At 55.8% G+C, this 26076-nt stretch overlaps 1 protein-coding gene and 1 long non-coding RNA gene across 2 annotated transcripts; one reads left to right on the top strand and one right to left on the bottom strand.

Moving 5' to 3' along the window:
- Nucleotides 1-644: 644 nt before the first annotated feature.
- Nucleotides 645-25256, bottom strand: LOC105471876 (dopamine beta-hydroxylase). Its single transcript, XM_071078560.1, has 12 exons — nt 24434-25256; nt 20850-20996; nt 18383-18640; nt 17335-17511; nt 16607-16709; nt 12898-13064; nt 8210-8353; nt 7705-7743; nt 7011-7070; nt 2504-2631; nt 1918-2095; nt 645-987 (listed from the first exon to the last, which is right to left on the bottom strand). Exons 1-12 carry the CDS (start codon nt 24779-24781, stop codon nt 754-756), a joined length of 1983 nt encoding a protein of 660 aa, XP_070934661.1. The 5' UTR covers nt 24782-25256; the 3' UTR covers nt 645-753.
- On the top strand, nt 13062-15572 carry LOC105471875 (uncharacterized). The gene is made up of 3 exons (XR_003015900.2): nt 13062-13393; nt 13491-13623; nt 14710-15572. It is a non-coding gene; the product is annotated as an uncharacterized lncRNA (long non-coding RNA).
- Nucleotides 25257-26076: the final 820 nt, after the last annotated feature.

The following is a 26076-nucleotide window of genomic DNA, read 5'->3' as shown; positions in this document are numbered from 1 at the left end:
TGTTTTACAGATGAGAAAAGTGAGGGTCAGGAACGTGCAATGGCCCACCCAAGGCACTCTCCACTGAGTGGCAGAACCACAAGGGAAGCACAGCCCTGACTCCACCCCGGTCTGTTCAGCGCCGGCCCCGCCTCCAGAGAAGCAAGCTGGTGCTAATAACTCCGCCCCCCCCCCCCCCCCCCCCCCCCCCCGTGGAAGCGGCGCCCAGAAGCCCCGCTGGATCCCCGCCGCCTCGCCTTTCGGTGATAGCTGTTGTCAGGGCTTCCCTTTAGGTGGGCGAAAATATCTATTTACTCGGCAATGGAGCAATTTCCCAAGCGAGTCTCTAAGTAGCTAAGTGCCTGGTCCTGCCTCCGTCGCAGGGAAGCCGCCCACTGTGAAACACTAGCCACTCCGCAGGGAAATGTTGAAGCAGCACCCGCACCCGCCGCACACCGACACCGATCACTTTCTGCGGGAGCGGCGGGGCGGGGGGCGTTCGGGGTGATTCTACACCCCGGTCCAGCATGGCGCATGACCCAGGAGCCTGGCCACACCCAGTGAGGCCGAAACAGGGCTGGCGGAGGGCTGGAACCTGGACCACTGTGCAGGCTGTCCCTGCACTGAGTAAGCCGGTTAAATGGACGAGGTCGTGGCCCACTCGGTCCGGGGTAGGTCAACAGGGCACCCACACCCTCTCAGCCATGCAGGGGACCCTGGGGGAAGAAGGCTGGATTGGACCAAGGTCTCAGGCAGGGGCATGGTCTGGCCCCTTCATCTTGGGCATGCAGGGCTGTTCCATGGGGATCCTCGCAGAGTAGGGTGCACAGTGCCGGTGTGAGCCCACAGGGACAGCACGGAGGAGCAGGCCCCCCTCAGGCCTTTGCCCCCACCAATGCTGATAATGGTGGGGCCGGCAGGGCTTCGGCCCTGGCTGGTGGGGCACTGTGGGGTGGGTTCTTCCAGCGTGGAGATGACCTTGGGCAGGGGCTGCAGGTTCCATTCACCCTGCAAGGAAGGGAGTAGGAGGTAAACTGAGGCTGGAGGGGCAAGATGGGTGGCTGCTTCCCCAGCCACTTCCCAGCCACCTCTTGGGTTCTTGCCCTCAAACTCAGCTTGTCCCAAACTGAACTCACTCTTCTCCCCCAAGTTGCTTTTTGGGGGTCCTCACCTCAGTAAATACCCCCGCCCCTGGCTTCCCATTCACCTGGAGTCATCCAGGCCTCTCCCTGCCTCCGTCCGCACCCAATTGAATCATTCACCCTAATGTAGCAACCAGAGCCCCTGGCTGCAGGCTCTGATATTTTTTAACCATCTCTTTCCCTCAAGGCTGCATCAAATGCCAAGTTTTCAACCCATCAGACGTCTGCCCCAGACTGTTCTCGGGAAGCCAGTATTAGCCCTTCCTTCCCTTGGAGCTGAGGACGTTTGACTTAGCAATTAATCCAGCTGCCAGATGCTTCCGGGAAGCATCTTCCTGGATCTCCAGGCTGCGGCACCGTAGGCAACTAACTCCGCATAGGCCCTGGGCTCCTGACCGCAGCCCGCTGGGCTCGGGCTACATTAGATGCCTTCGAATGCCAGTGGGTCTCAGACAAGAAGAAAAAACCAGCTCGCAGCTGCAGACTGGTTCGTTTCTCACCTTCCCCTCCCCAGCGCTTTATGTAAAGGTTGGGCAGGTTAGCGCGCCCTGCTCACACCACTGGCATTTGGCACCGGTGTGGAGGTATCACCCGGAAAGGGTGGCTGCCCTCCCTTCCTGGCCTCTGTCTCTCTCTCTCCTCTCTCTGCTGGCTGGCTGTCTAGGCCTGTGTGTCACCACTGGCACCTGGCTCTAATTATCTTGTGCGAGTGCTTTTGCCAGCAGTTTGGAGTGCAGGCCCATCACCCCTCACTGGGATCCCCCATGAGGCCTGCCCGACTGCGTGCCCCACCCACACCCGTGGCAGCGCACCGGAAGCGGACAGCTGAGGACTTGTTGCAGTGCATGGAGATGGGCGCGAAGGCGTACAGGGCCTTCAGTACTTCGCGGTTGAAGGAGTTCCAGGGAACAGAGGTTGCGAACTGCTGAGACACGGACGCCTGAGGGCAGGTGCAGACCTCCTCATTGTTGAACCTGGTGGGGACAAGGAACAGCCAGGCTGGGGAGCAGCCGATGGGCAAGGACCCCAGTGGGCACCAGCGACACCTCCCTGCAGGTCAAGTCCTGTCCCTGGGGAGACCCTCCTGCCGCCTCCTCCCCCAGCCCCGCTGCCTCCACCAGGCCGTCCCAGATACTGCCTTCACCAGCAACAGCTTCACCTCTCCTGGCACCTTGGCGGGTGGGTGCTCCGGGCTGGGTTGAGGAGGCTCTCAAGCCAAATCCAGACTCAGTAGGAAATGAGTGAGGGGAGGGGTGAGTGATGCCGCCACAGGCTCCTAGAACTTAGCCTGGACTCCTCCAATCTGCCCAGCTGCCTGACAGGCCCAGAGGTTCTGTGTCGGGGCTCCCTGGGGGCAGGGAGCTTGTGCAGGGAGCCCTCACCTGTTGATGAGGTGGAAGTACTTCTGCAGGAAGCCGGCGTTCACAGCACTCTTGCAGAGCTCCAGCTGCGTCTGGGGGTAGTAGTGCACATAGTTGACACACATCTCCTCCAGGATCCCAAAGCCACCCTGCAAGTTGGAGAAGACCCGTCAGCCCTGGGCCGTGCCACACAGACGTTGCCATCCAGCAGCTTTCGCCCCATCCACGTGTTCACTGCGTCCACTTGTCTGTTCACTGCACCATGTCAGGCATGCTTTGGGGAACTAAGTCCCTGCCCTCACGGAATTGCCACCATTGGCAGGAGAAACAGGCAGCGAGTGAATTAACCAGGACATTCCTCTCAGGTGCCGATGATGCTGTGAAGAAAAATGAAACGGGACAAGCCGATGGGGTGTTACTGTGCCCATTTTATGGGTACAGAAACTGAGTCTCAGAGCAGGCAAGGGGACGCCCCATGGTGGCCACAGCATTGGTGGCACAGCCTGAGTGGACCCAGCCTCCCGGCCGTTGTCTGGAAGCTGTCCCCATGACCTCCAGCGAGAGCCTGGAGCCAAGCACTGCAAGGGAGGCCCTTTCCACTGCAGCCCCACGCCGTCCACCAGTCATTTCTTGAATGCAGCTCTGAGGGGAGCAGGGACTCTGGAAGACAGGACCGTGACTAGAGGTCGCAACAACCTCCAGCCTCTCAGGGCAACCCTACGGCCTGCCATCGCATGGGAGGGGCAGGGCAGGCACCCTCTGAGTCCCCACTGCCAACTTTAAGCCCCTAGCTGGGTTGCTACTCTTGGAGCTGGTGACCGTGGAGTCTTAGCCATGGGAGGAAGAAGAATGCCGGCAGCTTGGATGAGCTGGGGCTGGAGAGAGCAAAGCTCCCCCGGCAGCAGCTCCGATCCCAGCAGGTCAGGGGCCAGGACATGACGCCCTGGCCACCCTTGCTCATCCAGGCTCCCCGCTGTTTGTGAAGCTGCTGTGGGCCTGGGGGTTTCATCTGGCTAGTGGGGAAGAAAGGCAATCGTCGCTCTATGGTAGAACAAAGGGACTGGGAAAAGCTCGGTGTGGCGCTTACACCAGCTGCCGCCCCCTCCTCCCATGCAGACAAAGAGCATGGGGCAGTTCTGCCCAGAGACCAAACCTGGCGCCTGTTGGCCAGGACGGGGCTTTGCCAGCATTGTTCTCTGGGCTGGAATCCTCCTTTACCAGCTTTTCTCATCCATCCCGCCCTCGTCAGATTGGGCAGATAGGCCTCCTGTGTGAGTTCCTGTCCCTCCCCACCCTCCGCCGCCACAGACATCAAAAGGGAACTGAGTCCAACCCTGTGCAGGATCTGTTCTCCTCTTTCACCTGGGGAAGGAAATCGAATTTCAAAGGCCGCTGTCTCTTGGATCAGCAGGTGAGGAGCTGTCAGAGCATGAGAAGCTCAGATCCACCTGGGAAGCTGCCCTCCCCTTTGATCCCGCCTGGTGCTGTGATGTAGCCACCGCCAAGAGGAGGGCATGGGCCAGGGACGCCACAGAACTGCCCGCTGGGACACTGGCACCGAGGGCCTCGACCTGAAGAATGGGCATCTGAGATGTCAGTGGTGCTCACCAGGGCTGGCAGCCCTAAATGCCCAGGGACGTGGCATCGGTTCTGCCGCCATGAAGCCAGGTTGGGCAGGGAATATGCAGTCTCCTGGCTGGATACCCAGCAAGATCCTCCCGTCCCTGACCCTGGCGCTGTGCCTGCAGAATGGGGCGATGCTGGGGTCCTGCCTGGGGTGCTCCACTTGCAGAGCCCTGTGTCTGCGAGCTCACTCAGTCACTGCACAGGTGCTCAGCCGAGAGGTGGCACAGTTGGGTTAGCACCTGCCCCCATACCAGCCCTGCCTCCTGTTCGCTGTGTGGCCTGAGTGGCTGGACCTCACTGTGTCTCCTGGTGGGATCTGCTCAGAGGTCTCAGCAAGGCTTGGTGTGGTTGGGATGAGTTATTAGAGCAGTGCTGAGCTGTGGCCAGCGCCCGACATCAGCCACTGCCGTGATATACTGAGCGCCTCCTCTAGAGAGAATAAAGAACTGGCAAAGCTCTCCCACCCCCCAACCCTGAATCTGTGATCAGGGACCTAGGGCAATTGTCACCTGAAATCCAAGGGAGACAGGAAGGGTGTGGTAAGAACCGTGAGGCACAAGGCCCTGGGTCAAATCCCAGCTCAGCCATCTATCAGCTGTGTGACTTTGGTCAAGTGCCTGCCCTCTCTGAGCCTTTATGTCTCACCTGTGAAAATACAAACACTGGCTGGGTGCTGTGACTCATGCCTGTAATCCCAGCATGAGGGATTACATGAGGAGCTCAAGACCAGCCTGGCCAACAGGGTGAAACCCCGTCTCTACTAAAAATACAAAAATTAGCTGGGTGTGGTGGTGCGCGCCTATAATCCCAGCTACTTGGGAGGCTGAGGCAGAGAATCACTTGAACCTGGGAGGCGGAGGTTGCAGTGAGCTGAGATCGCACCACTGCATGCCAGCCTGGGCAACAGAGCGAGACTCCGTCTCAAAATATATATACATACATACATACATTATATATATATATGAGAAATACAAACACTCCTACCTTGGAGACTGGTGTGAAAACTAAATGAGAGGCAGAGACCACGCAGATGCCCATCAGTGGATGAATGGAGACTCAAACCATGGTCCCTCCATACAATGGGATGTTACTCATCCGTGAAAAGGAATGAGGTACTGACCCACGCTAAAACATGGAGAAACCTCAAAGTCATCATGCTATGAAAAAAGCCAGACACGAAAGGCCACGTATTGTGTGGCTCTATTCACATGAAGTGTCCAGAATAGGAAAGTCCACAGAGACAGAAAATAGATCAGTTGCCAGGCTGAGCGGGGAGGGGAATGAGGACCGGCTGCTTAAGGGATATGGGGTTTCCTTTGGGGGTGATGAAAATGTTCTAAAATTTACCACGACGATGGGTTGCATGGATCTGTGAATTTACAAAAAACCATACAATTGCACACTTTAAATGAGTGAATGGTATGGCATGTGAATTACATCTCAGTAAAGCTGTTTACAAAGAAACATAAATAGGCCGGACACGGTGGCGCACACCTGTAATCCCAGCACTTTGGGAGGCCGAGGGGGGGCGGTGGATCACAAGGTCAGGAGTTCGAGACCAGCCTGGCCAACATGGTGAAAATCCGTCTCTACTAAAAATACAAAAATTAGCCGGGTGTGGTGGCGTGTAGTCCCAGCTATTTGGGAGGCTGAGGCAGGAGAATCGCTTGAACCCAGGAGGTGGAGGTTGCAGGGAGGTGGAGGGTGCAGTGAGCTGAGATCGTGCCACTGCACTCCAGCCTGGGCGACAGAGCGAGACTCTGTCTCAGAAAAAATAAAAATAAAAAGAAGAAAACCATGGCAGTCTGGGCTCAGTAAATATCAGGTGAATCCACATTGGATTAAAACACAAAGAATAGGGCTGTGACATGGACCCGAGTTCCTGGCACTGAGGGGTGTCCGGGTAGCTGTAACCCAGGTCTGCTGCACTCTGAGCCACACCATTCACAGGATAATTATTGGAGCCCACCATGGATCCCGAGGCAGCTGGCATGGATCCACTGGCAGGGCGGCCCGTGTGCCAGGACAGCCCTGGTTTGTGCCCGGGACCCAGGTAATTGTGAACAGCACCCCCTTTGGGTCATGGAACCAGCCCTGCTGCGTGGTGCATCACGTGGCTGCCCGTGTCCTGGTGCTGCCTGCACACCCAGCCTTCAAAACAGATCTCCCCAGTGCAGATTCTCCTTGAACTGTCTGCAGTCCAGCCAAAATGCATCCTCAGCTGACGCTCACAGTGCCTGACCCCTCCCCATGTCTCCACCCTCTCCTCCTCTCCTTTCCATCCTGAGAATGTTCTTGGTCCTCTGGGCCTTCCCACACACAGCCCCTGCATGGAGCCTTCCTCCACCTCCTCCCCTCTCCCCTGGGCTCCATGTGACAGCCACATCTCTGACGAGGCCCTCCCAGGTCCCTGCACCTCTGGCTTCTCAACCTGGTTTTGAAAGTTTCTTTTTTATAATTTTGCTTGTTGTTAGCAGCAGGTGCTCCAGGCCCGTCTCCCCGGTGCACCTGGAGCTCCACGGGGCAGAGGTCAACCTCTTGTCCTACAGCTTCTCCCCACACCAGCCCCGGGTGCTGAGAAGTTTCTTGGTGTGAGTGCTTCTCAACCTTGAGCAAGGGTCAACATCCCCTGGGAGCTTGTTAAAACATGGATTTCCCAGTGCCACCGCCCATGTCTCTGATTCAGTGGGCCTGGGGTGGTACCCAGCAGGTTGCATTTATCCCAAGCTCCCTGGTGATGCTGCCACTGCGGGTTCAGGGAGCAGGTGCTGAGAACGACTGGCTTATTGAGGGGATGAGCCCATGTCCTAAGTGAGGAGTCAAGACCTGTCCTCCTTCCTCAGACAGCCCAGGCTGAAACACTCTCCCTGGGCAGGTGAAAGGGGAAGCAGGGGTGACTTACCACTGTGGCCAGCTCCCGGTCTTCCGTGTTGTACGTGCAGGACGTGATGAGCACATCTCCCTGAGGAAAAGCCAACATGACCTGGCGTTGGCAGGCACGCGAGGCCCCGCCCCCATGGGACCACGCCACTGTGTGGGCCACGGCACCTCTGGGGTACAGTCCCTGTCATCCACTACAAGGAGCCCAGCAGATTCATGCGCAAAGGTCACAGGCTGAGTGTCCCCGGGAAGTTATAAACCATCAGCTCCTGTGACCCAGTGGGTCACAACAGGGTCCAGGCCAGTGGGGGTGCAGGCGGGTGGGTCATGACACATCTCAAGGAACTTGGGCAAGTCCCCACTGAGGCCTGAGCTTGGCCTTCTGTGGGATCAGGGCTCCACTGCCTGCCTTAGTGCCCTCATCTCCTCCAAACGCTCTCGGGTTTGTGGTCGGCCCGTCAGGCTGAGGATACGCGTCCCCTGGGAGTGTCCTGTCTGCTCCCCCACTTCTGATGTCCCTCCATGAACTCCCAAGTGAGTCTCCTCATGAGGCAACCCAACCCTGAGCCACCCACAGGCACCCTCCCCCTGCCCTGGACGGCTCTCCCCTCCCCCCATCACTTTCTCTGTCCCTCTCCATCTGGCGGCACCCCCAGCCCTCCCAGCCATCCCAGCTGGTGGCGGCGACTGGGACTGCCTTCCTGCTGGGCACTCACCCGATGTACCGACACCATCTTCTTCAACATGCGGATCTCCTGGGGCAAGCAGAGCCGAGGGGTTGGGGGAGAGGAGATCTCAGAGAGCTGCAGACCAGACCCCCGGCCACTGTGTCCTCCCTCAGGCCTCCCTGATCTCTGGGGGTGTCCGTTTTGCCCCAGCCTCTACAGTGGAAGCCAGGGCCAGCTAAGTGTGGCTTCTGGCCAGGGAGGGCGTTAGATTCAAACCAGAAGGTGGTTATCCAAGACCAAGACGGATGTGACCAGAGGGCTGCTAGGGTCTCCCGAATCCCACCACCATCTGCCATGTGCCAGAGGCCCTCTCTACAATCAGACACCCAAGCAGGGAGCACAGGCCACATGGTGGGGGGCTGGCCCAGGAGAAAGAAGCCAGCCTGGGGCCATCCCTATGGTATCAGGAGACAGTAGGTTCAGCAGGTTGCGTGGGGGCAGGGCGTGGGGGCAGGGCGTGGGGGCGGGGCGGGGGTGGGGCACAGGCTCCTACCTGGAAGTGAGGGCTGTAGTGATTGTCCTGATTCACGATCTCCCACTCCCGGCCGTCCCGGGCCAGCACCGTGACCACCTTTCTCCCAGTCAGGTGTGTGTGGAGCTGAGAGGCGAAGATGTGGATCCCGGAGGGAGGCAGTGCCTGTGGGGTCAGGGGGCTGCAGCGTCAGGGCCTGACCTCCAAAGGGACCCTCCCGTCCATGGCCAGAACCCAGCAGGGAGCAGCCACCCTGGGCAGTTTGCTTTCCTGGACACTTGCATTTTCCAGGTCTTTCTCCCCGGCCAGGTTAGAGCCACCATCAGAAACCTCACGGGGAAGAGCGAGGTGGCCGCAACAGCCCCCGGCTCCCAAAGAAGCAGCCCCCAGTCCCGCTCAGGAGCGACTTTCTTTCCAAGTCCTTCGTCCTCTCCTGAGCCCTCGAAGCCTGACACGTTCATCTTCACTCAGTCAACAGGCCTTTAAGGCAAACCCCTTGTGGACAGGGTGAGGCAAAGCCACTAAGCTGAGCAGCGCATGGCCTCTGTGCTCAAGGGCTTGCCGTCCGGGGAAAAGCAAGTGGCAGAAGGCGGTACTTGGCAGGTCCCCTACATGCTGGGCCGGGCAGGCCCTTCAGCTGCCCTGTGGTGTGGCTTCCTTTCAGCTTCAAAGCAGCCAAGGCTGCATTCTCCCGTGCTCATCATCACCCCGTGCTACAGCTGGGAGCTGTGGCTACAACTGGAAGGTGGTCATCCGGGACCAAGATGGATGTGACCATGGGGTGCTGCAGCTGGACACTCTGAGGCTACAGGCCGGCCTCACAGAAAAGATGGCAGCCCTCACGCCAAGAGGTCTCATGCCATCACTGGGGCCTGAGAGAATCTTCCAGAGACTGAAAGTTTTCTCCAACCTAATGCTAACTTTTTTTAGATAGAAAATGTGTTTCCATGCCGGGCATGGTGGGTCACGCCTGTACTCCCAGCACTTTGGGAGGCTGAGGCACATGGATCATTTGAGATAAGGTGTTTGAGAATAGCCTGACCAACATGGTAAAACCCTGCCTCTACTAAAAATACAAAAATTGGGCCGGGAGCGGTGGCTCAAGCCTGTAATCCCAGCACTTTGGGAGGCCGAGACGGGCAGATCACGAGGTCAAGAGATCGAGACCATCCTGGCTAATAACACAGTGAAACCCCGTCTCTACTAAAAAAATACGAAAAACTAGCCGGGCGAGGTGGCGGGTGCCTGTAGTCCCAGCTACTCAGGAGGCTGAGGCAGGAGAATGGCGTGAACCCGGGAGGCAGAGCTTGCAGTGAGCTGAGATCCGGCCACTGCACTCCAGCCTGGGCGACAGAGCGAGACTCTGTCTCAAAAAAAAAAAAAAAAAAAAAAAAAAAAATTGGCTGGGCATGGTGGCACATGCCTGTAATCCCAGCTACTCGGGAGGCTGACAAGGAGAATCACTTGAACCCGGGAGGCAGAGGTTGCAGTAAGCTGAGACGGTGCCATTGCACTCCAGCCTGGGCAACAGGAGTGAAACTCCATCCCAAAACAACAACGACGGCAAAAAAATAATAATAAAAATAAAAAAGAAAAGAAAACGTGTTTCCTGAAATCGAGCATTTTCTTAGTGAGTCAGTTGTCCTCTTGCCCACCCACTGCCAGGCTCTGCCCAGCTTGTTCATACGGTCAGCAGGTCCCAGAGCTCAAGGTCCTGACAGCCCCGTCCCTGAAGGCCCCAGATGACCAAGCTTTTTACGACTCACTTTCGCTCCTTCTCTCTCACTCCCAAGCAGCAGCCGCCCTTGACCTTGCCATTGCCTATAGCTTTGTGTCCCTTGCAATGGCTTGAGGGGCCATTGTGTGCCAGGCCTGGGAGCCCAAAGGGTCCCAGTGACCCTTTGGCCCCCAGAAGCCGACCCTGGCCCAGAGATGCCGGGTGTCGGCCAGGTAGAGGGAGGATATGCTCTTTTGGGCACTCTGGTCCAAAGCAGCACTCTCGTCTTGGCCTGTCTATTTCACTGGGACATCTAGACTAGGCCAGATTTTGGCTGCAGAATTTGTGCCCCTCTTTTATCTGCTAAATGAGAGACAAGACTGATCATTCTCATTCTGTCACTTAAGGTAGTGGAGGACTCTGGCAAGGGGAGGCGGGTCTGCATTCCTGAGGCTGGAGAGAGATGTTCTCATGGTCAGCGGTCAGCGGGATCAATGGCCCCAAGGCCCTGCAAGGGGTAGTGAGTGCTGCCTGGCCGGAAGCCGCTCTTCCCCATGAGCCCTGGCCAAGGTGCCTTTTACATGGACCCACGCTTCACCAGTGGGGGCTTTAGGGAAGTGGGAGAGAGTGTCCACCCCCGTCTGGGACAAAAAGAGCTGATTTCCTGCCGGAGACGATGGGTACCGTGCTGGCCGAGAGCTCCGTCTCCCTTCAGCCTCGAGGAACCTTTGCTTGGAAGACTAGAATGCTCTGGGGGCTCACCCACATGAAGAACAGATCCCAATCGACCCATTTACTGGGAAGGAAAATCCACTATAAACCTCATTACAATGCAATCTGCTGTCACGGCCACAACTTTCAAAGTCAAACAGACCGGTATTTGAATCTTCACTCTGCGTGACTGCTGGCAGTGTGATCCCAGCAAGCCTCAGTCTCCCCATCTGTGAAATGGGTACGTCAACACTTACTTTGCAGGTCACTGTGAGAAGTAAAGCTACCTCACAGGAGGAAATGTTTGTAACATATACACAAACTATGAAATAACATCCGTCATATAAGAAGAACTCCTAGAAACCGACAGTAAGAAAAACAAACCACCTACTGGAAAAACCGAGCACAGGGATGAATAGAAAATAGGAACAAATGGCCAAGAGGGAGAGGAAGAGATCCTCAAGTCCACAAACAGACAATTCAAGTTAAACAACACTGACATGTCTCCCTCCCAAATATGTGTGTGTGTGTGTATGTGTGTGTGTGTCTGTATATATGTGTGTGTGTGTGTGTGTATATATATGTGTATATATATATATATATATTTTTTTTTTTTTTGAGATGGAGTCTCACTGTCTCCTAGGCTGGCGTGCAATGCTGTGATCTCGGTTCGGCTCACTGCAAGCTCTGCCTCCCAGGTTCACGCCATTCTCCTGCCTCAGCCTCCCGAGTAGCTGGGACTACAGGGACCCACCACCACGCATGGCTAATTTTTTTGCATTTTTAGTAGAGACGGGGTTTCACCGTGTTAGTCAGGATGATCTTGATCTCCTGACCTCGTGATTGGCCCGCCTTGGCCTCCCAAAGTGCTGGGATTACAGGTGTGAGCCACTGCACCAGGCCAGAAAATATTTACAATATTAAAAATCCAATGGGTCAGTAAAACCAGGCACCCTCTCATCCTGTGTGTGGGAGGAAGCAGCAGATGGGCTTTCTGAGAGGCATTTTGCAAGATTGATTCAAGGGAACGCTCAGATTTCTGAGCAGCAATTTCACGTCTAGAAATCTACATGGGAAAACAGTTTCCAGCATGGACAAGGATTTCCGGGAAGCTTTCTTTCTATTGGTGAAAAGTTGAGAACAGCCTAGACACTGATTGATAGGGAGACGGTTCAGCACAGGCTTGGACCAAGATAAGGCAAGGAGGAGGGGATTTTAGTAGTCACTCCCTGATCTCGCCAGAAGCCAAGGACAGGACCTGCTGTTGGTACCAGAGTCTAAGTGCCAACCTGTGCCTCCACCCAGCATGCACAGCCCTGAGGACAAGCTCATGAAGACATGTCAGTGTTGTTTAACTTGAATTTTCTGTTTGTGGACTTGAGGTTCTCTTCCTCTCCCTCTTGGCCATTTGTTCCTATTTTCTATTCATCCCTGTGCTCGGTTTTTCCAGTAGGTGGTTTGTTTTTCTTACTGTCGGTTTCTAGGAGTTCTTCTTATATGACGGATGTTATTTCATAGTTTGTGTATATGTTACAAACATTTCCTCCTGTGAGGTAGCTTTACTTCTCACAATGACCTGCAAAGTACGTGTTGTACCCATTTCACAGATAGGGAGACTGAGGCTTCTCAGTCTCCCTGACAGTCTCCCTGAGATCCTGTACCTGGCACTTCACTGCCTCACCTAGTCCTGCCCTGGTCAGGTACATGGTGAAAATCCCATCCTGTGAAATACTATGCAGCAATAAAAAGGCAAATCACCAGAAAAATGCCTCCATTTGTTGAAAAATTTGTAAACTATTCAATACAACTTTTTAAAAAAAACTCAAAAGGTTTCTAACACCTGCAAGGGCTTCCTGAAATACACAGGAGAAAGATCTGGAGGCACACAAAGAGCCAATAAGTGGATATCTCAGGGAGAGGCGGCAGCGGATGAGGGGAACATTCTCTTTAGCTGCAGTGCCTGCGCTTTTGAGTGGCAAGTGCACGTGTGTGTTGCTTACATAATGAAGGCATATTTTAAAATGCAGCGCGTGGAAGCCTGGCACGTGGGTGTGGACTAGTGGGAGCCATGGTTATTGCTGGAGAGGGAGGTGCACACACACAAACGGCCTCTCAGCAGGAAGGCACCCTTGCATATAGAAGAGAGCGAGAACCGCCGAGGGATTCAGGGTCAGGGGAACCAAAGCTGTGCCTGCCACCCTTCCTGGGCCACCACCTGACAGGCCTCCACTGGGGGACGTGGGAAGACAGAGGGTGTGGTGCCGGGCCCAACCCCACTCACCAACTGGGTACACTTGTCTGTGCAGTAGCCAGTGAGGACGAAGGCAGTCTCCCGCGGCGGAATAGCCATCACTGGCGTGTACACCAGTCCCAGCTCCATGATCCCCGCATTGAAACGCCGCAGCTTGTCTGTGTAGTACAAGCGGATGCCTGAGGAGTCGCGCCGTCCTGGGAGAAGGTGGGATGGATGGAGGTGAGCGGCGAGTGGAGGCCCTCTCACCTCCCCCTGCCGACAGATTGTCCCTATGACCCCAGCCACCCTCAGCCAGGAGGCAGGGCTGGTCACCCCCCATCTGCTCCCGCCTGCTAGGCAGACCAAGAGCTGGCTGTCTTTGTTTCCACGCCTGTGGATGCCAGGCACCTCACAAGATCAATTAACGCAAACAGGTTACACTCACTGGGAAGAAAGAGCTATTGTTTCTATGAAAACTAGTTGAATGCTATGGAAAGATGTGATCAAGGTGAGCCACTTCAAGCCTCCATGGAATCAGGTGCAGGTGAGATGCTGCTGATAAATGGAAACTCATAAACAACTTGGATTCTGTGCTCAGATTGTTTCGTAAGTGCTTTGATGTTCTTCTTCCATGTTCAAAGGAACCTAAGCTGGAAATCAGCCTGCAGGACGGTGACAACATGCAGGGTGTGGTCTGGGTGAAGAAGAGGGCATGGAACTCCCATCTGCCGCTGGCACAGAAGAGCCCTGGTCCTGTGTCAAAGCTGGGCAAGTGTGAGTATCTCTGTGTTGACGTTAACAAGAAGCATTCCAGGAGCTCATCCTCCCTGCAGCCCCCGCTTTTACTACTTTGATTTATGTCCTGCAGACCCAGGGAATCCACCTACCAAGCTGACCTCTCAGGAACAATTTGAATGAGAATCTGGCCCCCCAGGAGGAGGGTCAGAGTTGCAGGTCTAGCCCTGCTTCACGCACGGCCCCGGGTCCCGCTTGGTCAACGGCGTGCTGTGTGCTCGATGACTTGCTGTCCCTTTCTGGGCCTCAGCCCAGAGTCAAGGGCCTCTTCCAAAGGAATAACATGGTGCTTCTTCCAGTCACGGAAACTGTGTCTTCTGATTATGGTGTGGCCACGCTTGTTGGTTCTCCTTGCAGTTTGCTAATTGGAGAGTCCCTGAAGCTCCCTGGGCCAGCCTCCCAGCGGTCACATGAAACTGATGGTCAGAGGTCCAGGACTGATGGTCAGAGGTCCAGGGGGCCGGGCACTGTGGCTCACACCTGTAATCCCAGCACTTTGGGAGGCCGAGGTGGGTGGATCACCTGAGGTCGGGAGTTCAAGACCAGCCTGACCAACATGGTGAAACCCTGTCTCTACTAAAAATCCAAAAATTAGCCAGGTGTGGTGGCACGCGCCTATAATCCCAGCTACTCGGGAGGCTGAGGCAGGAGAATCGCTTGAATCTGGGAGGTGGAGGTTGCAGTAAACGGAGATCGTGCCATTGCACTCCAGCCTGGGTGACAAAGTGAGATTTCATCTCAAAACAAAAAACAAAAAAACAGAGGTTCAGGGATGCTGGCACCCACTGGAACATCCTCAGAACCAGGCATCATCCAGGTAGCCCCGCCGTTCCTGAAACTCCATGCCTAGTGAATCAGCAGTCAGGCTCAGAATACAGGCTGGGTTCATGGTTGGGGGAGGATCTAAAGGCCTGGCCATGGCCCCATGCCCCCGGATGTATGGTGGACATGGCGGGGTGGTCAGGAGGGGCTGTGCAGCAGGAGACTCCGCCCCCTGGGTTACGTATAGGAAAGGGATGTCAGGCGGCAAGGAGTGTGAAATTGACAAGGGGTTTTAATTCACAGGGACAAGGCTTCTGATGAAGACTTTAAAAAAAAAAAAAGGTATAAAATTCTGGTCACAAGAAAAACATTAACAGGCCAGAAAAGCAGTCAGGACAGACACGCAGCTGGGTGACCAGTGCCGACTTCAAAACCGGGAGCCGGGAGCTCGTGAGTGCTTTCATCTTCTTCATGCTTTTCTGCTCTCCATCTTCTCACCAGTGTACATGCATTGCTCTTTCTGATCAAACAAACTAAGAGGGTGGTACAGATACTAACATCCTCCCTGGGTGCCAGAAATGCTCTAAGCATAACCTATCCCCTTCATGGGAGCTTTGCACAGTAAGAATCATCAGCCCTATTTTACAGATGAAGAAACTGAGGATGGAGCCTGAACTGAAGACTCCGCTCAGGACCACAGGGCTGGGAAGCGGCCAAGCTGGGATTCAAATCCAGGGCTGTGGACTAGGGGTGCAGGGCATTTTCAGGGGTCCCAACCATCTCCCTGCTTGCTTCCTTTAAGGTGAGGCCGAAACAACTCCTCTTGCCTCTGCCTTCTTCCCTCGACACCCCTACACCATCCAAACTCAAACGGCTCCTGTATCTCCGGGCTGATTACATCAGAGGATAATAATAAAAAGGGTGTTGCAATTGGTTAAAATTCAGATGGGGATTAAATCATGAAATAATTGTGGGATTTTGATATTTATAGAAAAGCAGCCCATCTCAAGATTGGTGAAGTGACAGGAACGTCCTTATATTTGGCAAAGGATCCATAAATACAGCCAGATAATCATGAAAAGACAGACTTCCCTGATGCTTAAGGAGTTTTCAAAAATCCATTTGCTTTCAGGGTTTAAATGAGCAATAAATCCTGTATCATGCTAAGGCCCAAGCTGACTTATACCCTTCTCTGTGCATGTGGAGATAACTCCAACAGTGGCGGAAGGTATTACTTATGCAGCCAGGAAAAAAAACCACAGGCGACTGTTCGCTGAGCACAGCCCCGTGCCCACAGCAAGTTCTGTGCGTGAGCCTTTCCCAGCTTCACAATAGCTGTGGGAGGTGGGAGAACAGGCAGAGGGTGAGGTCATCCACCTGGCCTCCCTGAGGTGGTAAGGCACAGCCTAGCACCTATCTCTTAGGCCACTTCTGCCCCTTGCACAAATGAAAATAAGAAGCACCATTCAGAGAGAGAGGAAAAGTGTGTGTATGTGTGTGCTTGTGCGTGCATATGTGTACGTGTGTGCATGTGCATGTGTGCACGTGTGTGCATGTGTGCGTGTGTGCGTCTGTGTGCATGCGTGTGTGCGTGTGCGTGTGCGTGCATGTGTGTGTCTGTATATGGTGGAAGATGCTAGTACAACAGAGAGAGGGAAGTATTTTTTTCAGTTTCTGAGACAGCGTCACCTGGCCTTGCCATGCTGAGGGCTGACCCTCAGCATGGGTGATCCAACAGTAGCTGCCCCCAGCTCCCCTTCCCATCCCTGCACTCCGGCCAGGCTGGAACCCCTGTGTCCTGGAATATGCCCTGCTTTACCACCTTCCTGTTTAGGCACACACCGCTCCCTCTATTTGGAACTTGGCATCTGGCAGTTTCCCTTATGAAAATTCTCCTTGTCCTTTCCCCTGGGATGGACAGTGCTGCGCCGATGGCCACCAGTATTACAGGGACAAGGAGGGAGGTGCGGGGCCACTGCTGGGCCCTGGCAGTGCTGTGAGGAGTGAGCCCCTCGAGGTCCCGTCCCTGGGAGCCCACCACAGCCATGGAAGATGGAGAGCGGATGAGGCAGACGCAAGGGCCTCGTGCCAAGAGGAGCTGCACAGCAGGGGCGCCATGCTGGGCAGACAAAGGGTAGAATTTTCTCACTGGCTCAACACAGCTGAGCCCTAGGGGGAGGATGGCATCAGAGCCCCCTACCTTCTATCACCAGCGGGTTGTGGTAGTGAACTTCCAGGCGGACGTATCTGGAGGACCCAGGGCCCCCGAAGGCAATGCCGGCTTCCTCCGGGTAGTAAAATGCCTGTGTGGGGCAGGGTGTCAGACAGACGGGTGTGTCCTGAAAGGGTCCCAGGTCCGGGCAGGGACAAACCCAGTCAACTGTTGGGGCCTGAGCCTCAGGGGTGGAGGAGGGGGCATAGCAGGATTAGAGCGACGCTTCCTCCTGACATCTCTTTATAAGCCCAAGGAACATCCTGTGACTCGGGTCAGGGTGTCGGGGAGAGGAGCTGGTGCTTAGGGCTGAGACTTCCCCCAAAACCCCTTCTCTGGATGGGTGCAAGAGCTGGCAAGACCCCCATTGTCTCAGCCTGTGGAGGCCTCAACACTGGCCCCATCCCACCAGCCAGCCCTGGGACCACTCTGTGCACAAAACCCAGTTGGGAAACAGAATCAGGACCTGCTGAGGGCATGAGGTCCTGGGGCACTCACGTTTCTGTGGAAAATTAAAAAAGGCTGGAAGCAGGTGGCATTTCAGACATCACAGAGGCGAGGGGGCCATCTCAGGCCTGGCCCTTCTGGTGGCCTCGTGAGCCCCCTTTAGGAGCCCCTTCTTGAGGCCTCTGAGACAGTGAAGCTGGGGAAACAGAGGTGTGGGGATGCCAGGGGCCCAGGCAGGAGACACCATGCTGGGGTCGCGGGGCACGCACCTTGGCACCCAGGGCCCAGGCAGCCAGCACGTGGCGGCAGTAGTTGAGGCGGTCAGGTTTCATCTTGGAGTCACAGGGCCCGTTGAAGTGGGGAACGTTGTCCATCTCGGGGGCGCACTGGAAGATTTCCATGTGGTGCACGAGGGCCTCGTTGCCCTTGGTGACGATGGGCTCGTACTGTGAGGAGGCAGCCCCCTGAGCCCGGGAAGCGGCCGCCCACCCTCCCCTCCCCAGCAGCTCTCCTCCATAGGTGTCTGTCTGCCCATCTGTAAAATGGGGGGGGATGATCGAGGCAATTTCAGGGGCACTTCTGGGGCTCAGAGCCGTGAGGGTGGAGCCATCAGCCCAGAAAGAAATCCCGTAGAGAGCTCCACAGTGAAGGAAATAAGCTTTTTACAGGACATTTCCTGCCAAGGCAGGGACAGGACGCAACCGTCCTCATGCATATGGGGCCATGGCCGGGCCGGCTCCTGCAGCCTCAGTGGGAGGCAGGGCAGCCCTGAGGTTACAGCCCGGGCCCAGAGCGCACCTTCAAGGCCATGCACCTTCCTGCTGTGTGACTCTGGACACTCACATAACCTCCCTGGGCCTACTTCCCCTGCTGGAAACTGGGGGCTCTTGTGCTGAAGGAGGGATCACCTCGCCCCTCCCCCAGAGCCAGGGGCATAGTGGACACTCGACAGCTATGGCCTTTGCTATTCTGCCTTCCCCGGGCGGGTGTTCGAGAGCAAGTGAATTCTGACTTAAGCTGCTTTTTCATGAAGGAGAAGGTGGCCTGGCAGACAGACAGCAGTTCCTGCAGAAGATGCAGAAGTCAAGATGTTGGTTGCTTTGGTCCAGGCAGGGAAGTGGGAGCTCAGAGGCCCTTTGAGGGTGGGGGAGTGAGCAGAATGACAGGGAAGCCGAGACTACTTGCTGATCCTGCAGGACCTCAGGCAGGTGCCTGAGGTTCCGGTGATAAGAGGACAGCTCTCCAGGGTCAGGGACAACCCAGGCCCAGGAGGAAGGCAGGGCTGGGCGAGGACCTGGGTCCTGAACCCGCACGTACCTTGACAATGTGGTGCCGAGGGAAGCCCTCGGGAAGCTCGTGGATGTAGCACCAGTACGTGGTCACCTGGTTGGGGATCTGGATATCGGGAGCGTGGATATCCATGGTGTACGTGTCTGAGGGCGTGGCCGGGAAGGTGATATTGGGCTTCAGGAGCTGCACCCTCTGTAGCCCCGTCCGCAGGCCTGAGCTGTTGATGGCCTCCAGTGACCGGAATGGCTCCTCCAGGATCCCGTAGACCAAGTGGACTGTGCCGTCCTGTAGCCAAGACGGGGCTCAGTTGGTCACCCATTCAGAGCCCCCAGAGTTGGGCTCCTGAGGGGATGCCACATCCCTGCCCACCCACATCTACCAGATGACACACCTGGCTCTCATCTCTGTGAATAAGGGACCCTTGAGGCTTGCATAGCACTAGCTGGGACTAAATCCCAGGCTGATGACCCCCAGGATCCCCTATTTGCACCAACCATCCAATACTTTTCTAAACACATTCCACCTGCACTCACCTAACATCCGTTTAAGCAGTGACTACTGGGCCCGCCATGAGCCAGTGTGGCCAGGACATTTGTTCCCTCCACCGACCCCAAGGTAACGGGGGACTGGGTGTGGAGGATCATTGGTCAGTTCAGCAGCCCAGCCTGAGGATTCAGGGCTGTCTATGAAAGGAAGGAACCACCCTGGGGCTTGCTGACGGTCACACAGAGCCGCGGAGCCGCGCCGTGTTGTGTAGTCACCACCAGCTTGGCAGGAGGGGGACCAAGAAGCCACAGAAAGCTCCGTGGGTCTACGTGGTGCTGGAGGCCACAGGCAGACTCAGGAGGCAAGACACGGGGCTGGCTTCCTTAAATGCTATCGTGAGTGGAAACGGGGATCAGGTGTGGAAAGTGCCTTTCGTAGCTTTCTGGGCACCACAGGTGCAGACCCGTGTGGGCGGCTAATTTGCTCTTTGAGTTTGTGGAAAGCTGGTGGGTCACCCCGTGCAGAGGACGCCCAGAGCTCCAGGCAGAGGCCCCTATACCTGGCCTGGAGCCTCTGGGCTGAACACACACAGGCACTGGCCTTCCCTGTGAGGTGCTTCCGGAGGGTTCTCTGCTCACCCTTGCCTCGTCCACTGGGAAGCAGGGTAAGGGTTCAGCAGCCTCCTGGAAAAACACCTCTTCCGGCCCCAGGTCTGCCCCAGCACACCCCCAGCCCCTGGGTACGTCCACTCCCCACCTCTGGGCCTTAGTTTCCTCATCTGGCAAACAGCCAGCTGTTCTGTTTCCTTAGATTCCATATTTGTCTATTTGGCATCTATTAATTGATTACAGGCTCAAACAGATGGCCAGAGTTGTTTACACCTGTCTTTCCCTCCAACATTCACACGTGTGTGAGAATCCTATTCCTAACCCTCCAACTCATCCCAATCCCATATCCCTAGCCACCTCCTCCACCTGACTCTCATACCCCAGGCCAATATTGCCCCAGCCCTAAATCACCCTAGGACCAGGAACCAGGGAACTAGAGACCACTCCAGCCACCCAGAACCCTCCAGAATTGTCCAAATGAAGCAACTGCCCTGCCTGGCCTTTCCCATGGAAACCCCAAGAAAGCCTCAAGCCTGGGCTCTCCACTGGCTCCCGCATCTGCCTCCTGACCAAAACCAGGGCTCCGCAGGTGGGCCTGCAAGGCACAGGTGCACCTTCTCTCAGGAAATGCAATCAATCTTTCAATGGTACTGGCCTCCCGTGTGGTCACTCAGCTAACCCCATAGATGAAGACCTGGCACTAGCTGCCGCCCCAGGCCATTGCCACACCAAAGGATTACTTACACAAGACAAAAAGATGTCAGGTGTGCTAGAGTTAAAAGGGTTTTGTCTTCAAGGACAAGGTGGATTGCTTTCCCTAAGAGGTGGGGCGGGGGGGACTCTCAGAGCAGCATAAGAAGCCTGTGGTTTTTGCAATGTTTTGTGGCTCCCATGAACTCCCAGACGGAGCTGGTCAGGCCGTACAAATCATCTAGTTGCCATCCCCGTTTTACAGATGGGCAAAGTGAGGTCCAAAGGAGGAGGCGAGCTATCCCGAGCCTCACAGCGAGCTGGTGACAGGGCCGGGATGGAAAGCCAGGTCTCCTGGGTTCCCGAATTCCACCTGATGGTTAATAGGACCAGGAGGAGACAGACATCCAGAAGCAAGGTGTAGTCCAATGGGAGAGGCTTCAGCGCAAGCCCCGCATCTAGAAACCATGTCAGCTACGTGTCAGCAAAGAGCTGCTTCTTTGAGGGCTCAGGGGCGATAGCAGAGCTGGGCCATCCTAAGCACCTTGACCCCACCACTGCCTCTGGGCCATCCTCCTTGGTTTTCCTCTGTCATAGCTGGCCAGGCCCCAGACTTACCAGGGACAGGAAAGGTACTATGCCATTGGCACAGGATGGCAGCATGGTACACGCAGCCCACGCCCTCCTGGGTGCTTACAGCCACCCCTTACCTCGATGAGGTAATCCTTGGGGTCGCAGGTGCCAAAGGGCCTCTTGAAAAGCAGGGCCAGGCCTTCTGGCGTCCTCTCCACCTGCAGCAGCTGGTAGTCCTGCTGGGGATCCAGGTGGATCTGCCCCTTCTGGTCACTCCAGGCGTCCTGCAGAGACAAGCACTGGGCTCCAGGCATGAAGGAGCCCAGCCGGGTCAATCCACAAGGGAAGAGGGCATTCCCCGGCAGAGCTCTGCATTCATTGCCAGCTGAGCTGGGGCTGCTGGGCCTCAGTCCCTGTGGATCTGAGGGTTCTGCCTGGGCTTGGGGCTTCACTCACACCTTCTATGTCCATTTCTGCTTGGAGGCAGTGGAGTTGAGCCCTGACAGTGCTCACCTCCTCTGCAGCCAGGAATCAGGGCTCTCTCTTGCCAGCAGGTCACAGGCTCTGTTAGCCATGGGGATTCCCAGGCCTGGAGGGCGGGACACTGAGCTTCTTAAGAAGATACCTTAGGCTAGGCTCCCAACACCTCATCAGGACTGGGAACAATGCCTCAGACCCATGCTGCCCATATTCATGCAGGCGGGAGAGTTGCAGAGCCTCAGAAAGGGGAAAGTTGGGAACAGGGTGGGACATGAACAGGAAGGGAGAGAGAAACCAGGGCGCCACATCTAAGGTGGTGATTGATAGCAGGTGCCCACCCTGCACTGGCACAACCCTGAGAACAAGCACTGCTTTATTACTTTATAAATACATATAATTTTGGATTTTTTTTTTTTTTTGAGGTAGGGTCTCACTATGTTACCTGGGCTGGTCCTGAACTCCTGGCCTCAAGCGATCCTCCTGCTTTGTCCTTCCAAAGTGCTGGAATTACAGGCATGAGCCACCACACCCAGCCTGAAGCACCACTTTAAACCCTGCAGCCTAGGCATTGCTCCCCTCACCTTAGTCCCAGCCCTGCTTGGAGAAGGTAAGCTGAGGCCCAGGGAGGCATCGGACCTGCTGCATTCTCCCAGGATGCTTCCTGGGATCTGGATCGGTGACCTCTGCCCTCCCCATCCCCGGCTGCTCCCTTTGCACTGGGCCCTAAGGGGCAGGGACGTGGTGGCCTCAGGCCAGGTCACAGGGAAGAAGACCACCGGGGAGATCTACTGAGAGACAGTGAGGAACCTTCCCCGACAAGCAGGCTGCCCTTCGTACTCAAGAAGGGCCGTTCTTAGATTCCATGTTTGTCTATTTGGCATCTATTAATTGATTGCAGGCTCAAACAGATAACCAGAGTTGTTTACACCTGTCTTGCCCTCCAACATCCACATGTGTGTGAGAATCATATTCCTAACCTTCCGACCCACCCCAAGCCCATACCCCTAGCCACTTCATCCATCTGACTCTCACACCCCAGGCCAATATTGCCCCAGCCCTAAATCACCCTAGGGCCAGGAACCAGAAAACTAGAGACCACCCCAGCCACCCAGAACCCACCAGAATCGTCCAAACAAAGCTGCTTCCCTGCCCTGCCTGGTCTTTCCCATGGAAACCCCAAGACAGCCTCGGGCCCTTGGCCTTAAGGACTTTGGGTTGTGTTTCTTTTTAATCTGACATTCAGGGGTAAAACATCTTTTCTTCATTTCCTTGAGAAAAAAGAAATCTGCAAAAGATTTTGCAAAACTTTCCCTAGAGAAAAAAGCCACACAGTGCCACCCTGCCGGGGACACGGCTGGCTTGCCGAGAGACTCATTTTAAACAGAGGCAGAAAGTTCTCCTGTGATATTTCAGCTGGAAATCAAGAAGATATTAGTTGAACATATTGCTTAGGGAGGAATAACAAGGCTGACATTTGTTTTCGTAGGAATTTGTTGTGCAAATTAACCTTGCCAGTGCACGGAAAGGCAAAGTCACCTGGCTTCCTCTGGCTTCCCTAGCAGCCGGGAAATGCAGGCAGGGGGACGCTGCACCAGGGAGGAGCAAACACTCCGGCACTCAGGGTGCCTCATGGCAGAGGCTTGCAAAGAACTCCAAACTGTCAGCGATGGAGTTCAGCTGCTCCTCCAGACGGCTGACGGCTCAGAATCAGGGCTGTCCCAGGTCTTTCTTGGCTGGAACCTGAGCCACAGAGTCTTTGTGCACAGGAATCTGTGCAGCCTCATGGGTCCGAGCAGGGCCCTTCCCAAGCAGCTCCACCTATCCTATCTGGGTGGCCCTAAGCCTCACTAGTGACACAGGCTAATGCCTCCTGGCTGAGTTTTGGGAATTGGAGGGGGCAAGCTCGGCTCTAGAAACAGCGGCCACCGTCTGCCCTCATGAACTCACAACACCCAAAAAGGCAGAGAGGGACTGTCCGCCCCACCGTTCCATGGTGAGATCAAGGTGCAGAGCTGGAGCCAGCCGATCTGCACAGACTCAGCTCCCTGGCTCCAGCTCTGTTCTCCCAGATAAAGCTGGCACCTCCTGACTTTGGAAATAAAACTTTTTTGTCCCTCCTTTGTCTGTTTCTGTGGAGAGAGTTGGGTTTCATCCACAAATAAGCCCTGGTGGCCAGTCCCATATTGGAAGGATGGCGGGAGCAGGACCCGGGGCAGGCAGTGGGCTTGCCCACTTTGGGGATCCCCTGCGGCTTGTGGAAGGGCCTAAAGTCCTCTCCAGTTTGAAGGGAAACTTCCCTTTTCTCCACCCTGTGAAACAAGAGTGGAGGTAAATTTGGGCAGAAAGGAGTCAAGAGCCCATCCTGACGGTTTTGGCTGAGCCCTATGGGGCTTGTTCGACACCTATAGGTGGGGGCAGGGTGTCTGCACCTGCTCAGTCAGTCCATGGGTACAAGCACAGTAGGTCAGGCTGGATCCTATGGGTGCACAGGCCTCATGCTGTGCCCGGCCACGCGCCACAACCTGGCCCATATCAGTGGGCATGTGTGCTCTGGGGACATTGTTTACAGGGCCGGGGGTCATGGGGTCTGTGCTCCCGCACGTGTGGGGTGTGGAGTGGCACGAGTTTGTGTGGTGTGTGTGTCCTCTGTGTATAGTTCCATTCCTTGGGATTGCTGGGTCCCGTGATTTGGGGTGGGCAGTCAAGGACCATGGAAAACATGTCTTTCCTATTTTGTCCTCAAACTGAGATCCCCATGATGCCCAAGCTCGGGGTGCAGACTCGGCTCAGAGCAGAGTCAGCTCAAACACTGAGAGGCGCAGACAAACTTTCTGGGTTAAGGAGGGTGAGTGTAGAAAGACGGCCAGATCCAGGCGCGGTGGCTCAAGCCTGTAATCCCAGCACTTTGGGAGGCTGAGACGGGAGGATCACGAGGTCAGGAGATCAAGACCATCCTGGCTAACACGGTGAAACCCCGTCTCTACTAAAAAATACAAAAAACTAGCCGGGCGAGGTGGCGGGTGCCTGTAGTCCCAGCTACTCGGGAGGCTGAGGCAGGAGAATGGCGTAAACCCAGGAGGCGGAGCTTGCAGTGAGCTGAGATCTGGCCACTGCACTCCAGCCTGAGTGACAGAGCGAGACTCCATCTCAAAAAAAAAAAAAAAAAAAAAAATGGAAGGACAGCCAGATGGGGTGCTGGGTCGGGAAGGGTTTGGAGAGCTGGCAGGGAGGAGAGACTCACCGCAAAATAAGCAGTGTCCCCATCGGTCCAGAGCACCACGAGGTCTGCGTTCTCAAGCTCGCCACGGTCGGACATCCCAAACAGGACTCCAGCCTTGAGCTGCTTCACCAGGAGCTGGAAGAAGATGGCCTCCTGGGGGTAGCTGACATTCCATGAGAGCTCCAGGGACTCCTCGGGGTCCAGGGGGATGCGGTAGAGGAAGGGGCTCTCAGGGGGAGCCGAGCCCTGCAGTGCAGCCACCAGGATGACCAGGAAGATGGCCACTGCTGTGCTGTACATGAAGGCCGCCTCCCGCACGCTGGGGCAGGGCAGACTGGCCCAGTGACACCACCGACTGGGGGCCTGCATGGCTGGGGTGAGCTCTGCGGTCCCACCTGGCTATTTATGATCCGGTCCTGAATGGGGTGGGTCCAAGTAACATGGGTAATCACATTTGTCTGGTGGGGAATTCAATTGTCCCTCCCACAAGCTTGCGCCCCAGGCCAAGCACTCTGCCTGCTGCCCTCCTCTAATTGGCACTAATGACACATGGACGTCATCAGTGGGAGTTGAAGCAGACAGGCGGATGCTGTCCCTTCTGAGATGGCTTTGAAGAGCTGTCCCAAAAGCAGATCCCCCCTGCAGCCAAGAGGCCTTTCAGACGCCCTCTGGCCAGGCACCGGCTGGCTGCCTCACAAGCTGTCTGGCCCAGTCCCCAGTGGGATGGGGTCTGCACCACCTCCACCACCCACGGATGAGCAGACTGAGGTCCGAGGAGCTGCTCCAGGCCAACCAGTGAAGGATGGGCCCGTAGCCGCCTCAGCCCTGGCCCAGTGAGCAGAGCCGTTTGTACAATACTAGCGGGTGGGCCCATTTCGAACCAAAAATAAGACACTCTCCAAATAGTCCCTGTGTTTAGACACTCTCTCCACGGCCTGCTGTTCCCACTTTTGTCTCCTCAATTTTCCCACAGCCTCCAGCTGGTACCACGGCTGCTCCAGAAGGCGCGAGAGCATCACAGGGAGTGGGGGACATGGGCGTGGGGTGCATCGCTGGGGACACACGGAGCTGGAGCTGCACAGGGGTTAGGTAGGCTGCAGGGTGCACTGCTGGGGGTGACAGCGTTTAAGGAAAAGAGGGTGAGTGACAGGCCTGCTCCCCTGTCTCTGAAGTTCCCAAACCCACAGCTTCCTCTTTCCCAGAGCAGATCTGGCCTGAATTTGAAGCCTTTCAGGGCAGCTGACCGCAGCCCTGCTTCTCCCACACCTGCCACAGGACCTTTGCCATCATCCACCCATGGGCCCGAGGATCAGTCTCACCACGGCATCTCTCTCTCCTGTCCTCTCCCACAAGTAGACAGAGCGCAACGGCCTCCAGGACATTCTGCTTGATCCCCCCAGCTCCACCCCCCAGGCTGGGTTGACAGATCTGTCCAGCTGGACTAGAAGCCATCCCTCCTCCCCAGCCTCCTCCCCAGCCTCCTCCCTCCCTTCCTTCCTTTTTTCTCATCGTCTTTCTCGTCTCTTTGGAGAAACCCAGAATCTAGCCTTAGGGGTACATTAATGTCGTAGGCTGACAGTGACGTTTAAGTCCTCAAATACCCATGATGGCAGGTCTGGAGGCTGCTTCAGCTCTGAGCTCTGTGCTGTGGAAAGGAATGACCG

This window comes from Macaca nemestrina, chromosome 14 (genome assembly GCF_043159975.1).
Source record: "Macaca nemestrina isolate mMacNem1 chromosome 14, mMacNem.hap1, whole genome shotgun sequence".
Lineage (NCBI taxonomy): Eukaryota > Metazoa > Chordata > Mammalia > Primates > Cercopithecidae > Macaca > Macaca nemestrina.
This window is presented reverse-complemented; position numbering and strand designations above follow the sequence as displayed.

Coding starts and splice junctions, on each gene's coding strand:
- LOC105471876 (XM_071078560.1), bottom strand. CDS start 24,781: ATGCAGGCCCCCAGTCGGTGGTGTCACTGGGCCAGTCTGCCCTGCCCC. Junction 16,710..17,334: donor CCTGGGCCCTGGGTGCCAAG/GTGCGTGCCCCG, acceptor TGCCCCACACAG/GCATTTTACTACCCGGAGGA. Junction 7,744..8,209: donor ACTACAGCCCTCACTTCCAG/GTAGGAGCCTGT, acceptor TGCTTGCCCCAG/GAGATCCGCATGTTGAAGAA.